We start from the raw sequence: 17,156 nt of genomic DNA on the forward strand, positions 1-17,156 counted from the left end.
CGCCTTCTCCAAGCACACAGGAAAGGGGTAACCACAGAGGCTGGGTTGCTCTGAGGGGTGCAGATCAGAGACTCTTCTCCGCTAACTCATCTTCTGCTCCAGTTCATCTGCATACCCCTGAAGTCATGGTCAGGTCAGAGCTGCTGTCCTTGGGAAACTGGGCAGATCAAGAAGTTTCTGACAACTTCACATATCCAGAAGGTTCTTCTGCTAAGAAGCTTTTGTCAAAGAACACTAAGAGTAAAGATGCTGGGCTCCGAGCACAGTCTAGAGTCTTGTGTGAATCGATGCCCCTTGGTTTGGGGAGTTCTGTGTTGTTTTTGTTTTTAGTAATTTATAAATTTATTTATTTTCTTACATCTTTGTTACTTTGGGAACGGTATTTGATTTCTCCACTCAGGTGTAGTCCCTGTAGTTCTCCCACCACCATAGATCCATCTCCACAGTCCCCTGTGCTCCTGCCTCCCCTGTTCTGATTGCTCTCCCTCCCCCATCCCCTGCTGAGTGCCTCAGACTTCTGGTCAGCTTGCAAGTTTTGTCTGTTTTTTTCTTCTGACCCTTTGGTTTCTCTATATTCTGCATCTGATATTTGTCTTTCTCCTTCTGACTTATTTCACTTAGCATAATCCCTTCCAGCTCCATCCACATTGCTGCAAATGACCTGAGTTTATCTTTTTTTGATCACTGAGTAGTATTCCGTTGTGTATATGCATCTTCTTGATGCATCTGTTTTGAGGCAATCGGTTGCTTCCCTATCTTGGCTGTTGTAAATAATGTTGTCAATGGCCCTTGTTGATCTTCTCCAGCTGGTAATGGGCTGGATTAAGCTTGCATCTGTGAGCATATTATCTTAATTGTTATGCTACTGTGCCAGCTAAGTCCCTGCAATTTTGTAGTGCAGTGCGTCTCAAGCTTTGGCATAAATCAGAATCCTCTAGAGGTATTTTAAAGCATAGTTTGCTGGGTTCCAACCCAGAGATTCTGATGTAATACAAACATTTCCAGTAGAACCCAAAAATATGAATTTCCAATAAGTTCCAAGGTTATACTGCTAATCCACACACCACACTTTGAGTAACATATGTCTGGCCTACAATTTTGGTTTCTGACAAACCTCCCAAATTCAATCAACCTTCCTATTATATAGCAAAGTAGGAACTTTAAAAGTTTGCCCCCAAACTAAGGAATTAAATTGATTTTAAATTATATTCCAGGGAATCAAATCCAGGAGTAGGAATAGTAGATGTGTTAAAAGCAGTGAATCCAGAAGTAAATTAGCAGAGAGGGGCCAGGAAGCACTAAGCTGTGTTGAGGGAGCCACCCTCTGTAGCTCACCATTAACCCTCTGTGTGTACCTCCCTCCAGGTTCCTGGCTCACGTGAGCTCCTACACAGAGACGCCAGTGGTGGCCTGCATCGTGTCAGGCTTCCTGGCAGCCCTCCTCTCGCTACTAGTCAGCCTGCGAGACCTCATAGAGATGATGTCCATCGGCACGCTCCTGGCCTACACCTTGGTGTCTGTCTGTGTCTTGCTCCTTCGATACCAACCAGAGAGTGATATTGATGGTTTTGTCAAGTTCTTGTCTGAGGAGCACACAAAGAAGAAGGAGGGCATTCTGGCCGAGTGTGAGAAGGACGTGTGTTCTCCAGTGAGTGAAGGGGAAGAGTTTTCTGGCCCAGCCACCAACACATGTGGGGCCAAGAACTTACCATCCTTGGGCGACAACGAGATGCTTATAGGGAAATCAGACAAGACAACCTACAATGTCAACCACCCGAACTATGGCACTGTGGACATGACCACAGGCATAGAAGCCGATGAATCTGAAAACATTTATCTCATCAAGTTAAAGAAGCTGATTGGACCCCGATACTATACCATGAGGATCCGGTTGGGCCTTCCAGGAAAAATGGATCGGCCCACAGCAGCGACAGGGCACACGGTGACCATCTGCGTGCTCCTGCTCTTCATTCTCATGTTCATCTTCTGCTCCTTCATCATCTTTGGTTCTGACTACATCTCAGAGCAGAGCTGGTGGGCCATCCTTCTGGTTGTTCTGATGGTGCTGCTGATCAGCGCCCTGGTGTTTGTGATCCTGCAGCAGCCAGAGAACCCCAAGAAGCTGCCCTACATGGCCCCCTGCCTCCCCTTTGTGCCCGCCTTTGCCATGCTGGTGAACATCTATCTCATGCTAAAGCTCTCCACCATCACATGGATCCGGTTTGCAGTCTGGTGCTTTGTGGGTAAGCAACTTCCTTTGGAGCCTTAAGAGTTCCTTTTTAAGGTCTTGAGCAAGCTTATCCCAAAATGACCTCCTAGCTAGACTAGGCGGCTCTGGTCCACGAGAAACCTGGCTGGTTCTTATGAACACTTGCTTTCTGCATTAGCATCAAATAAGGCCAGTTGTGCCCTTTCTGCCTCTTAGGGTCTTGACCCTTGGTTCTGAAGAATGATGCTGATCAATCCATCACTTCATTGAATAATACTAGATGGACTTCTAGTGGATAATTAGTACCATAGAAAGTCCACTTAAAATTAAGCCACTTTAGAAATGTGGCTTTCCTGAAGGCAGGAAAGTGATTCGTGTTCTATCTTAGAAACTAAAAGTGTGAAACTAAAAATTACTGTTAAAATGATTTATCTTATATTTAATAGTTATGATTAAAATGGCAATCATGCCCTAATTTTTAAAATGAGCAAAGGATGAATTAAGTGTGGATTTGTTGGCATAATTTTTCTGACACAATTGCATCATGGCAACATTTAACATCCCTCATTTCATTCTGACTTTTGTAAAATATACAAGGGTTTTCTCATTTTTTCCCATGTTCCCTTCTACATCCCTCAATATTCCCATCATTCTCTTGAGAAGTAACCATCATCACATCATCCTCATTATTTTCTCTTCTTCCGTAAATAATATGACTTGGTTAGGTCCTCCATCACCCACAGCTTTCTGTGTGTTTAGAGTTGTTCTTTAAACTCAAATTCATGGCCTTCAGGAAGTCCTGTACCTGTCCCAAGATTTCTGATTTTTCCTCTGTGACCACTTTACTATGTATTCACATTACAAGTTCATCATATCAAACAAGCACTGACAATTATGAGAAGGCTGGGGTCTGGTGCTTTTGATAACTTGAGAGGGCAAAGTGCAGGCTAATTTTAAGTTATGACTTTCATGTTCCCTACACAACTTTGTAACCCTGGAGTCTCTGGTAAACAGTACTTAGTTAAGGAGGATCCTTAGGTGCTTCGAAGAATAGGAAAGTAATAGAATAAATAGCCTCTTCCTTAAGGACATGCAGGACAAATGCAGCCCGGGTCAAGCAGTATAGAGACTCATTGATGAGGAACCCACCCATATCTTGAGTGATACAGGTGTTCAAAACTGTATCCTCTGTGCCTAGAACATACTATGTGCTCAATGATTATAAGGACACTTCAGATAAGAAAACAGAAGCTTCTAGACAGAACAACTGGAAAGGAATTTTAGGGAGTAGAATTTGAACTGACCTATGAGATAATACTTAGAGAGAAGGAAATGGGGTGGGGGAGTGTGGTACTCAAGGGAAGGGCGTGTGTCTTCCATCAGATGCTTCCCCTCCAATGGCCTGCAATGACTTCCTATAAGCATGTATTCCCAATTTTTCACTAAATGTTTCCTCCCTCATTCAACTTTAGGGGGATTTCTTAAGGGCACACCCTTGACTTTGTGTGATTTCTTCACAAGCTCTCTTCTCTGTTTAAACATTTTTATACTAGAACATGTAGCTAACCAATGGAAGGATTCTACTATGGTCAGCAGTGACTAAAGTGGGGAGAAATATTTTTGTCATGTATTCGTCCAATGAATGAAAGTATAAACATAAATGCTCATAGACTTACTCATTCATTCCTAGGCCATGAAAGCTGGGAGGGGCCTTCAATATCTAACACAGTGTTACCCACAGTTTGGTGATATATGGACTGATTTTGGTAATATATGGACTGATTTTAGAGTATTTGAATGAACTTTTTAAAATACATAGTTATAAATTTTCACATGCACTAGGAAAGATACATACTCATGGATCTGATAATTATGTTTTAATTTAAAAGTGGGTCAAATTAAAGGAAAAACCATATCTTGAGCAATTTGAGTGTTCAAACTAGTACTAGTACCGGTGCCATATGTTTCATAGAAATAATTAGCACTTATATAGCACTTATCACCTATCTGTCATTATTTCAAGGGCTTTACTTATATTAATTTATTTAATCCTTACAACAATCTCCATTTTACAGATGAGGAAACTGAGGCATTTGACTGAGGTCACATAGTTACAATACAGCAGAGTCAAAATCAGAACTCATTTGGTGTGTGTTCGGAGTCCATGATCACAGCCATCATACTAAATATAGGATAGATTGTTTGAAATGTGGTATGTACATATTCAGTTTTTAAAAGTTTGAGAAACACTGTGAGGGTCTAGAAATGCCCCAATTTGCCCTCTCCTTATTTACAGATGAATGAACTGAACCTGAGAGGTTAAATAAAGGCTTGAGGTCAACAGGAATAATAGGACATTATTCACTGTGCTATTATTACAATCCAGTAACTCTGTTCTCAGATCTGAGGCTCCTACTCCCCACTAGGGTGCCTCTGAGCAGACTTTCTTATTTAAGCAGAATGTTTGATAGCAGTTTGTGCAGGTTAAGACATAACATCAGGGCTGGCTTCATGGGCATGAGGCTGTGCTTAGTACAGGACCCTGGTTCATTGCTCTGCTGCTGCCCTCTTGGATTCTTAAAAAAAAAAAAAAAAATTAATATTTTATTTTATATAATTCTTACATCATTTTTCATCTTCACACAATGTTTGCATTTTCATTTTGGTTATATTCCCCATACAACTGCATCCACCCCCTTATTTTGACCCTAATCCTTTTTCTCCCCATTTCCCCTTCCCCACCCTGGTAGTGTGTCTCTGGATTATAGTTGCTTGTTGATTTTGATTTTTACTTTGTATTCATTAGTCTTTTTCCTGGTCCCTTATTTAGGTTTTCTAAATTCCTGCTATGAGTGAGACCATCCAGTATTTTTCTTTTTCTTTCTGACTTATTTCGCTGAGCATAATCCCTTCTAGCTCCATCCATGTTGCTGCAAACTGCATGTGTTTATCTTTTTTGAATGCTGAGTAATATTCCATGGTGTATATGTACCACATCTTCTTGATCCAGTCATCTATTTTTGGGCATTTGGGCTGTTTCCAAAGCTTAGCTACTGTAAACAGTGCTGCTATAAACATAGGGGTGCAGGTGCTCTTTGGAATTAATGTTTCTGTGTCCTTTGGGTAAATACCTAGGAGTGGAATTGCTGGATCATATGGAAGCTCTATCTTTGGTAGGTCAAGATTCTTAAAGTATTTTTAACAAAATACTTTATTTTGTACTGAGATGCACAAATTATGCGGCCAATCTGCATGGTATCAATGGTCTCCAGAGCACCAGAGGCCTCTGCAAAAGTGGTGAGGTGGCAGGGGCCCTGTCTTTGGAGTGAAACAGCCTGGTTCAAATTACAGATCCATCACCACCTTGTGATTAAGTTCACTTAACTCCGTTGGGCCTCAGTTTATGCATCTGTAAGACTGCAGAAAATTCTACTAGCCTCCTTCTGGTTGCGTTAGTAGCTTAAATAAGAAAATATTGGGGAAAGCAGAAAGAATTGTTTCTTTCTTGCCTTTCTTTTAAAAATCTAAAAATGATTCATTGTCCCCCAGATTAGCTATCACATACCAAAGAACAACGTGAACCTGTTCTGACTCAGGCTGCCCTCCCAGTTATCAGGGAGAAGAAAACTCCCAGAAGCCTTTGTAATCTTGCTGATAGCACAAACTTCAAACTCTTTCCAGAAAGTGCTACTCCCTGCATGGGAGGATGCCATCCTGCACCTTGTGGCTGTCCAGACAGAGGGCACAGGAGCTTGCAGTTCAACAAGTACCTCGCTGTTGTTTTGCCCTCATGGTCTTTGAAGTGGTATATGAGTAGGCTTTGTGAAGAACAAAGAATCTCAGTCTTGGCTGCCTGAATCAGGATCACCTGAATTGCTTTAGAAATATTCTATGTCCAAGACTTCCTAGACACCAGAGAGAGAGAGAGAGAGAGAGAGAGAGAGAGAGAGAGAGAAAGAGAGAGAGATTCTGTCTCTGTATGACCAAGCATTTGGAGATTTTTTTTAAGTTCCCCAGATACTTTTAGTGTGCAGTCAGTGAATACTTTAGGTTTATAGTGATCTAGAACATTGGTTCCTTAAAGAGTGGTCCCAGATCAGCAGCACTGATATCACATGGGAACTAATTAGCAATACAATTTTGGGTCCCATCCCAGAGGGACCTAATTAGAACCTCCAAGGACAATTTAAGTTAACAAGTCATCCAGGTGACTCTGATGCTTTGCTCAAATTTGGAAGCCACCAATCTAGAGAGAAGAATAAGATACTAGCAAACAGGGCAGATAATTTAATCGTAAAAATTCCGTTTTTAAAAAAGTAATTTTTGGCATATATAAAATTTATCAATCCCCCAGCCCAAGGGTAGCTTATTAAACTTTGATGATCTCATTCAAATATCCCACCTCTCAACTTCTAAGCTTCCAAAATGTCAGATTTTTCTTCTTTATGTCTGTATTCACAGCATAGCTTTGCTAGGAAGAACAGTAGAGATATTTTTAAATAGAGCTTCTTATGAAACATCAGCTACTTTTAAAAAAGAAGATTTACATAGTTCAGCTGAGTCATAACTTGATAATTTTCTTAGACACATTTTTTATCTGACCTTCTCTAAATGAATCTTAATTATAGCAGTTTTGAAACAGTGTTTGGCTAAGCTTTTGACCTTTGCAAGACTGCACTTGCAATGTGGAATGAGACACAAGTCCCAACAAGATTCACCAAGCACTGTTGCTTTCCCTTCAGACGGGCAATAATACAGATAGCAAATGTTTAAAATCCCAACAAAATGAACTCAGAACAGTCTTCATTTTTCTCTGAAAATAGAGCAGTTTTGTAGAAGAGGATCTCAAGGGGTTGGGCAGAGTCTCAGAATGTGAAACTTGCAGGGCCCAGGGAGAAGGCTGTACCTCGATGTTTCCAGGGCATTTTTCAGGTCTGTGATTCCCTGCGGGCCTTTATTATAAATTAATCATCTCTCAGGCCAACTCTTGGGCCTCCTTCCCCTAGGGGGCTGCCAAGTTTTCATTTGGAATGCTTTCAGTCCCTCTGAGAAAACACACTTTTTTCTGCAAATGTAGGGACCGGACAGTGGCTTGGGCCATGGGTCTCCTAAAGCCTGTGCTGAGACATAAATATTTCAGAGAAGACAAACTTTAGGGTCTTTACCTGAGACAGGGCCTGAAATCCTATTGGGAACTGATCCAGAGCAGCCACTGTGGTGAATGTGAGTGAAGGGGAACAAGGGGGTCAGAAACTGGGACCTGGCAGCACACCAAGAAACAAAGTCCTGGTGACCAGTCCCATAATAAATTTGAAGTTCTCCATGGAGGCAGAGGAGTACACAGTTGGCACTTTCGGCCTCAAGATCGTGCTCGGAAGAGCGCGGGAAATCATGAAGTTCTGGATGAGGATGCCCCAGGGGATGCAGTTCCAGGAAGGAGGGAGCAAAGGCGAATCCGCAGCAGTGCCTGAGGCGCTGTGCTGGGTAGGGTGATCTGGCCAGGAAGTGGCAGAGCGCCCCTGCTGTGCATCCAGTAGCAGTTGAAAATTTGACTCTCCTTTGAGACAAAATTAGAAAGGGAGAGAGGGCCCTGGAAGAGGTGGAAGGTCCTGGGAGCAAGGCTGGGCTATACACCTGGGACAGAAGCAGAGCCCTGATGAGAGGGGTTGGGGTGCTGGCCCTCAACATTTCCTATGGGAGATTCATCCTCTGTGTTGCTTGCAGTTTGAGTGTGTTTATTCTCCCACCTGTCCAATCTCTCACCTGTCCAGTTTTCAACTGTGTTAATAGCCCACAGTACATTTACCCATTCTTGTGTCCCCGGGCATTTAGCTTGTTTCTAGTCTGGGACTGTTAGAAATAGAGCTGCTAAGAACAGTCTTGTATGTATTTTTGGTGGCTACATGGACACATTTCCCCTGGGTTTAGAAGTGGGATTGCTGGCTTGGGTTATTGGATTCCTTAATACTCTTAAGAAGATTGCATTCTGTGTCATGACCACTGTACCCCTCAAACAAAATTAGGGTCCCTAGCTCCATTTTGAGGGAAGGAAATTGAGGCATAATATGCCTTTATGTAGGATCAGTTGCATGCTCAGGGAGAGAACCGCCCCCCCACACTCACCCTCCACATCCACCCATTCCATCCTAAGTCTGCTCTTCCTGGACACACCATATTAAACAAACCTTATTGTTATTATGATCCACAGGGCTTGTGGTGGTATTTTTTTTAATAAAAAATAATCAGCAAGAGGGGAATCAGCGGGGGTTGTGGTGGGTGTGCGTGGAAAGGATACCTTCTCCTTACCTTCCAGTCTTCATTTCTGTGTGGGCAAATGTCTGTTTTGGAAAGTTAATCCCAGGGTAGTGAAAATAAAAAAGTCTCTGGACATAACAAAGTGCCTCAGTTATCTGCAGCGGGCAGGGCTTCCTGCTGGAAAGTGCACCCCAGGAAGAGGCAGCCCCACCTCGTCTGAAGTCAGGTGACCCACCGCCCCTTGGCTGAACATGGAGCTGCCTGGGGAGAACAGGAGCCTCCCCGAGCACTCCAGAGATCAGGGAGCTGCTCCTCAACTTGAGTTTGTGCCCACAGGTTTGGACATCTGCTATTATTCTTTTCTCCCATAGGATGCAGAGACCGGCCTTCCCGCGCCCCCTCTCGCTTAGGTTTGGGGTCATTTGCTTACTTTGCACAGGGTGGAACAACAAAAGCAGAATGAGGCTTGTTTCACCAGATGGGGCTTGGCATTCCTAACCCTTCCCTAGAGGCACCTGGGAGGGAAGGGACAACCCTCAGTTCAGCTTGAGCAATATGAGTCCCCGTGCCATTTCAATCACTAATCCATTGCACGGTTCTTAACTTCCCTGGGATAATGGGCAAGAAAGTGCTTCACAAAGGGTTTATGATCATAAAGTGTTCTGTCACTTAAAGAAAGGCCATTCAATTGCTGATGGCATGATTCTTTACCTTGCCTAGCCCGAACCTCTTCAGGAACATTCTCCACCAAGAAAGTTCTAAAGCCTTTCTTTTTGTTTCCCTTCCATGCAAATAACCTCCCACAGTTCTCACTGCATTAGCTTTCACCAGGTACCGCGTTCAACCTATAGGCCCCAGTGCAGCCACATCTATAGTTAAAACAGTGAAACACTTCTGCATCTGCTGCTAGCTAGCCCTGCCCTGAGGGCCCCCTCCCACCCTCAGGTCCCCCTTCATCAACTAAAAATACCTCCAACCCAGCAGGGGGCCTCCAGCACCCTGCTGCTGCACAGAAGCTGGTTCCCTTCTGATTTTTCACATCACACCTGCCTCTCGTGAGTACAGAGACGATGAGTAACTCCAAAGCAATGGATCTAAGTTTTTAAGAAATAGCAGAACTAAATACGCAAATAGAAATAAATATTATTTGTCAGTTTATTCTTGAGACTTGTTTCTAAAAGACTTCTGGCTTCTGCTGAAAGCAAACCCACACTCAAAAGATAAAACTTTGCCTCCTGGAAGGTTGACAAAAGAATATGAAGCCAGTCCTAGTGACAGAAAATTCACACTGCCCCACAACTCTATAGAGCAGAGAGAGCTTCAGGGGAATAAATGTACAACCTCTTGAGTCAAAGAACTTCTCCCTACATGTATAAAAAGCCCAGGAAAATTGTCATACTGCCAGTGAGGAGATGATATTAAGGAATTAGTAATAGTTTTTAGATGCAATGATGATGCTGTTATGTTTTTTAAAGGAGTCTATTTTAAAGAAACATACTAAAATATTTATGGCTGAACCATACGATGGGAGGTTTCCGTCGTATGGAAATCTATGGGAAGGAAAGGTATGGGAGTGGGGGGCTGAGAAGGAACTAGTGATGAGTCCAAGTGTTCAGGTGGCAACTGAAGTTCTCTAAACCGTATCCAAGGCCACTCTTATGTGTTCCTTTGGCTTCCAGAACAATCCTGTTTTGTCGTTCACCTTAATAATCAGTGTGTATGGCTTTCCTAGGCAGAAATCTTAGGCTCAAGTCTTTTTGGAAGGAGCTGCCACACCGCTGCTTGTTGACTCCTTCCTAATTGTGGTGACAGACAGGAGGGGAACCCAGGGCCGGGGGCTCTCTGTGTCACCACACACTTGCAGTGCCAGCTGGTTCTCCCCATTGCCAGGGGCTGAGGGGTGCTGGGTGTGGCCAAACTGTTTCTGTGATAGAAGTTCTGGGATGGGAGCTGAGAGATGACACATCAGAGGTGTGCTTGGTGGGGAGAGGGTTACCCCCAGGAGATAAGACTGAAGATTCCACTCTGAGAACACCCCTTGGCAGGGAGACGCAAAAGGGTGAGTTCGAGTCAGGGCAAAGAGGGAACAAGGGCAGAAATTCCATCTGTCCCCTCCCCCAGAGGTTGAAGGGGAAGCGTGTCTCTAGAGAACAATTGGATTGGGACGTGGAGAGACCCAAAAGTGCTCACAGTCTGACTGATAACTGTGTTAATGTGGACAATCCTTTATTTTGTCAAAGTGCACATAATTATGAACACACACATAACTTCCCCAACAGGGAAGGAGGAGTCTAAACAAGATAATATTTGTATAACATTGTGAGCTCCTTGGAAGAGAGGTTCAACAGAAACGAGGCATCATCGTAGGGACTCAGCACCCAGAGGTGCCATGTGACGTTTAGTTTAGACAACTCAGTATTCCCAGAACCCCCACAGATTTTGCAGAAACTACCTCATGCTTAGTTCTCTTAGCCAACTGAAAAAAGAAGCAGAAACAAAACTCCCTGTTTCTACACAGGAGGCTTTTAGCAGCTCTGTTTACTCCTCCAACACAAAGCCCTTGTTTATGTGTGACAGATGGTAGTACATGTTTTCTCTCTTCTCTCTCTCTCTCTCTCCCCTCCAACTCCCCCTCCCTCCTCTCTTTCTGTTTCCCCTCCCTCACTTTACTTGTTCCCCTCTATTTCTTTGCCCCCACTCCATTTTTCCTTTTCTCCAATCCTTCTCTGCCTTACGCCACTTTTCCTAAATCGCCTCAGAGAGCAAGAAGGATAAAGGCAGACAGAACACCAAGACTTAAGAGAATGCCTTTGCCCTGCCAGCTATTTATTCCATCAGGCTGCATGCTCAGAGTCGCTTCGTGGTTCACAGGACTCATATTTGAAATGTATTTTTGAAGACGAAGTGACACATCTTTGAAACTGTAGGGAGCACAGAGCAAACATTAAAGGGTCCATAAATATTTATGTGGCAGCTTTCCATGGGGTGCTTTCCCAAAGTAATCACAGCCGATGCATCTGCGTGCATGCCACACACACACACACACACACACACACACACACACACACACACGCTCACACACTCACTCACTCACACACTCACACATGTTCCTTCCCAAAGAACAAATATAAACCCACCCTCTTCCTGAATACTTACACTAAGCATCATCTATAAACCAGCCAGAGTGCAGGGCAGTGTGAAAAGCTGGATGCGCGAGAGACTTTCTCCTCTCTACGTGGAATACTGTTTGGTCCCTCAAATCCAAGCAAGTGACTTAGTCTATCCCACTAAGGTATTCCACTAGATGGATGGTCTAGAGACTCTTTTCCAGCTGTAAATAACACGGTTCCCTGAGCAATCACACCAAGGCTTTTAGAGAACTCCCACAAATATCAATCTGCCTGACACCCCAAAACCTGGTGAAGGCAAAGAAAAGCTTGTCATCACAGGTGCCAAGCCACACTTGAACAATGACCTGTGTAGTTGCAGAGAAGTTAGGGATAAGGTGAAAAGAAAAAATTGGCATTAAGTTCACTAAGGAAATAGCTCACTTTATGCCATCATAAAGAACTGATATAATAGGTACCAAGCAGGAGTAGAAGACAAGATTTGGCACCCAACTGGATATGGAGGACAAAAGAGAGTCAAAAGGAAAATTGGGCAAAAAGAGGGGTGTGCCTGCTGATCTCACTTGGTCTCCTGAAATCATGCTCGGATTTCAAACATGCTTCGAACAGAAGCGTTCTCCAGAAGCAACACGCTGGCCCTTTTAAAAGCGGCCTTAGTTTGATGCATAATATTATCCCCCTGACACACCCCACCCACAGACAAGAGAGACACAGGCTCAGGAAAAGGAAGTTGCTATTTGAGAATAGCCACATCTGCAAATGATTAGCTTTAGGATTTACTACCAATTAGGACTATAAATCTCTGCTTTCTTTGGCTCCTGGAGACTTGATTTCACTGACGGTTATAGGAGGGGGGCGGAAAGAAAGTCATTCGAGACAAGGAGGGAGAAATCCAAGCTTAAAAAGACACACTTCAAATTCCAAAGGGAGCCGGATTTCTGAAGCAGCAACGTGGAAAGCAGTCCTGCGGTTCTAAGCAAACAGCCCAGTAGATACCAGCAAGGTTAGCAGAGTCAAAGGGACCAGGGCCCCTCACAAGGGGCATCAGGTTGCATGACTGAGCGCTCCCCCAGTGGCCAAGCCATAGTATGGCCAGAGTTAGCAGTGGAGTCCATGCAGCAGGCACTTTAGGTCCCTGATCAAGGATTCTCAGCGTTGGCCAAGCACTGGAATCATCTTTGAAGGTTTAGGAACATCTCTCTGCTTAGGTCCCGCTGCAGGACAGTGAAATTAGGAGGTCCAGTGGCGGGGCTGGGGTACCAGCATGGTTCAAAAGCTCCCAGGTGATCCTCAGGTGCAGCTCGGGTGGAGAACCACCTTCTGTCTTTTTTCGTGCTTATGGCAACCCCATGTTTTAGGTACAGTAATTCTAGTGGCTTAACAGAAAACTGAGGCTAAGTAATTGATCCCAGGTTACACAACCAAAAGTGAAGGAGACAGGATTTGAACCCAGACTTTACACTCTTAATCATCATGTCCTATGGCCTCCCAGGCCCTAGGCCTTCATGAGTTTTTCAAGGTAGAAAATGTGGGGCCTCAAATTTTCATATATTGTTTTTTATATTCTAGTGAAAATGAACCATGTGCCCATATTAATGTTTTGTATTAATTAAGAAGGCAAATTTCTAATTATTAATTCTTTGCTTGGAATGACATTACAGCAGGAAGTTGCTCTGGACATTTCATGTTCCTTAGGACTCATTCATTCATTCAACAAACTGAAAACTTAAGTTTCAGTTTTCTACAGTCTATAAAATAGAATCACCCTGTGCAGTAAGGACCGTAGCCATGGCATGCACTAGCTGTTCTGAAGACACACAAAAGAAAATTGACAGCTCTAAGTGGCAGTAATATATTATGCTTTTGATGAGAGAAAAATGGCAAGAGAAATCAAAGAATTAATATATAAACATTTGTAAGTGGTGAAATAAAAGATAGAGTCCCTAAGTGGTGGCATAGGGTAATAAAATGTTATGAGAAAATGGGGAATACACTATTTCTGATCCCTACATATTTAACTGAGGATACAAAATGCAAATTTCTGTATGGCCCCTACATGAGTGGAGGGAACTGAATGGCATATCCTGTCCAACAAGGCAGCTAGTTCTCACCTCCAGCCAAAAGTTGCTGTACAGGTGTGCAAGCACAGCATTGTCAAATCTTCTAACTTCTTTAGCAAAAGCTATAAATGCAGAGTGCTTAATGTAAGGCCTCCAGATTGTTTTAATGGCATCCAATTTAAGTCATTTTAAAATATTGTGTGGACCTAAGAAAACACAACCACTGCCAGTTCAGCTTTCACCATTGAGGGAGATCTCCCTGCTAGTCCTGAGGATCCCCCAAACAACTGCTTATTCATGTTGCCTTCTCCCCACCCCCCTTGCAGGTATGCTCATTTATTTTGGGTACGGCATCTGGAACAGCACCTTGGAAATCAGCGCCCGAGAAGAGGCCCTGCACCAAAGCATGTACCAGCGCTATGACGTGGACGACCCTTTCTCGGTGGAGGAAGGCTTCTCCTACGCCACAGAAGGCGAGAGCCAGGAGAACTGGGGCGGGCCGGCAGAAGACAAAGGCTTCCATTACCAACAGATGTCAGATGCAAAGGCAAACACCCGGACAAGTAGCAAAGCAAAGAGCAAAAGCAAACACAAACAGAACTCAGAGGCCCTGATTGCAAATGATGAGTTAGATTACTCTCCAGAATAGCAGCAAACACACAAGAAATGTGTAGAAATGATTTATTTTCAGTAACTCAACCTGTGGGCTAGAAGGTGAAAACTCTTTTGGCTTTCATTTCAAAAATCCAGCCTTCCCCAAAGTCAGTCCCCAGTCATAGTCTGTCATTTGCTACTTTTGTTCTTCGAGATATTCTGCAGAAGGGTTTATCCTGGGTCCCACAACTGGTCCTCTTGTAAAATAAATTAAACAAGAAACTCTATCTTGAGAGCAACTGTCATTGCTGATGGCAGTAAATTATTTTCTGAGTCATTGCTTTGCTGGTTGAATCTTTTTGCTTCTCACTGAGATCCCTAGAAGCAAGGAGCAGACTCAATGACAGTGAGGCTGCAGCTCTTCCTGGAGATGTGCCAAAGCAGGTGGGTGTGGGCACAGGGCAACATTTCGACCCCTGGACCACAAGGGCAGAGATCTGCCCTCGGTCCGCCCAGCTGAGAGCAGCTCCCCAGGCCAGGTGGGCCAGGGAGATTTGGCACCTCCTCAGCAAGCAGCACTGTGTCCAGAAAGCTCACAAAAACAAATTCATACAGAAGACACATATTACTTTTATTCACCAAGGTTCTCAGTCTCCAAACTATCATTCTGGGATCCAGAAAAGGTCAAGAATTCTGAGACCATGTCCCCCAAAAGATCCAGATTCACCATAAAGCAGATATGCAGACCCAAAAACATGGTCAAAACACCATCAAAAAATATTGAAATGCCCAGAAAATATTAAATAACCATTTTTTTTTTGTGGGGAAGGCCAGAAGGGCATTGGCAGAAATGAACGCTCTGTCATGCCTTCTCTTCTACCAGACTGTAAGATCCTACAGATAGGAGAAAAGAGGGCAAAACTGAAGCATGATTTCATGGCATTAATATGCCTTGAAGAAGCAGGCCATTTGTTTTATACTCAGATAAAAATCTTTACAAGGAGAAGTGACCCAGTCACTGAGATCACATTGCAAATTCTCTATCAGATTTCTAAAATTATAAATTCTGTCTCTTTTTTTGAGATCGGCAACCACTTGATTAGTGGGTTCCATAAAAATGCTGAAGCCCAGCTACTTAGGTATTGGCATTCCCTGGGATCGCATTTCAGCTCTGAGCCTTTCTCCTCTAGGATAGCTCACTTTCAGACATGTATTTCTCCTGTTATTTCCCAGAGTAGTTTTTTGAAGCCCAGAAAGATATCTACCTGAGATATCTACCTGGTAAGGTCTAAATCTGGGCCACAAGAGGGGCTCCTAAAGGGATGTTATCAGAAACAAGGTAGATGAGAGTATTTGCAGCAGGAAAACACATGGGCTATAAATTCTACTCTTGGGTGCCAGGGATCCCCAAGGTTGAGCCAAGATGTGTGGAAAAGGATGTGAAGGCACCATTCAGATCAAGCTAATATCTTTAAGAGAATTTCCTGAAAGGGGAGAAATGTAGCAAATTCCTTGCTCTTTCTCTCCTGAATTAGGGTGATGCCAAAAGGTTTTCAGAATGCACTGACTAATGTTTAGGTCTATTCTTTTTTTAAGGGTGGGGCTTCTGCCATCTTGGCATGCCTTTGGATTATGGAGAGGAGGTAAAAGTCCATTTCTTCACTCAACACTGATTGAGAATGTACCAATTAGTAACAAGTAATGGGAATGAAAAGAAGTATAACATCTGCCCTTGGACTCACAGTCCACATAATGAGTAGCACTGGAGCTGATAAATGTAGATAAAACAAGCAAACCTGGCAAGTTCTCACAGTTGATTGCACTGAGCTTTAACATAGTAAGAGGGGGGAAAAAATCAATTGAAACTATTTTTTTTAATTATGCTTTCAAATAAATTGCATATTACACCAATACCCAATGTATGTTACTGAATTCAAAAAAACTACTGTTTTCTAGATCCTTTTCATTCCTCAACAGTAAATGTTTAGAATGCTGGTTTTGTGGGGTCGTTTTGTCATTTTAAAGTAATAAAATGGCAATACCCTGTTTTCTCTCCCCTAAACTTAACCATAAGGATACTGTGCCTGGGCCGTGAAATGCATCCTTGGGGATTCAGTGTAAAGCAATTATCAGCAATTTGTGTAGAAATGAAGCCTTGAGCTGGTTGTAAGTCTAACAAATCTGCCCAATTAAATTACATTTTGTTAGACTTGCGATACACCCAGACAGGTAGGATGGGGGCTATCTCTATTCATTCAAAATGTTCAAAATGAAATATGAGTGGAAAATAACAAAATCTGAATATGGGTGAAGGATCTTCTCTTTCCTAGTGAGGTTTGGGTAGTGAAGTGACAGTGGTCTGGTGGGGAGGCAAGGGAAGATGTGGGAGTATGACGCAGAAAAGGTTGTACCTCAGGAGCAGGGACAGCAGCGACCTCAGCCTGTGCAAGGAGCTGACAAACTATATTCATACTCCAAGTTATCTAACATATTAAAGGGGAAAAAAAACAGCTGTATGTAAAGCAATCTACGAGTTTTCCTTTGAGTCCTACGCCTGAGTTCATCATTAACCTAGAAGTATAGGCATTTAATTCGTGCAAAGACAATTGAACAAAGTTCTTTGCAGCCACTTGAAAATGTTCAGGTTTAAGCAACCAAACCTAAAAAAATTTGACATCTATGTAAGCTTGCGATTTTACCCAGCCTGAACGTAAGTCACTCCAAACTAGTGAAGGCAATCGATTAACAGAATTAGGTTAAGAATCCAGTTCTATTTCTTAGAAGCAAATTAATAGCTAATCCAATGTCTACACAGTGGTTGTGATAAGCCTGTTTAAATAAACAGGCAGAAAGATTGTAGACTTTGATGATCTGTCCTTCTCTAGACGCTGCAGGCTGGTCAGGAGATAA

At 43.1% G+C, this 17,156-nt stretch overlaps 1 protein-coding gene across 4 annotated transcripts in view; it reads left to right on the forward strand.

Annotated features, from left to right (window-relative positions):
• Positions 1-16,161, forward strand: part of SLC7A14 (solute carrier family 7 member 14) — an 89,125-nt gene extending 72,964 nt beyond the window's left edge. For all 4 annotated transcript variants that reach the window (XM_054700712.1, XM_037525710.2, XM_054700713.1 and 1 more), the window contains 2 exons: positions 1,366-2,243; positions 13,979-16,161. In XM_054700712.1, the coding sequence (XP_054556687.1) occupies positions 1,366-2,243; positions 13,979-14,301 (1,201 nt within the window). In that variant the 3' untranslated portion in view covers positions 14,302-16,161. The remainder of the gene's footprint in view (positions 1-1,365; positions 2,244-13,978) is intronic.
• The last annotated feature ends 995 nt before the right edge of the window (positions 16,162-17,156 follow it).

This window comes from Talpa occidentalis, unplaced genomic scaffold, assembly GCF_014898055.3.
Source record: "Talpa occidentalis isolate TD23 unplaced genomic scaffold, MPIMG_talOcc4v2.1 talOcc4.4, whole genome shotgun sequence".
Classification (NCBI taxonomy): domain Eukaryota; kingdom Metazoa; phylum Chordata; class Mammalia; order Eulipotyphla; family Talpidae; genus Talpa; species Talpa occidentalis.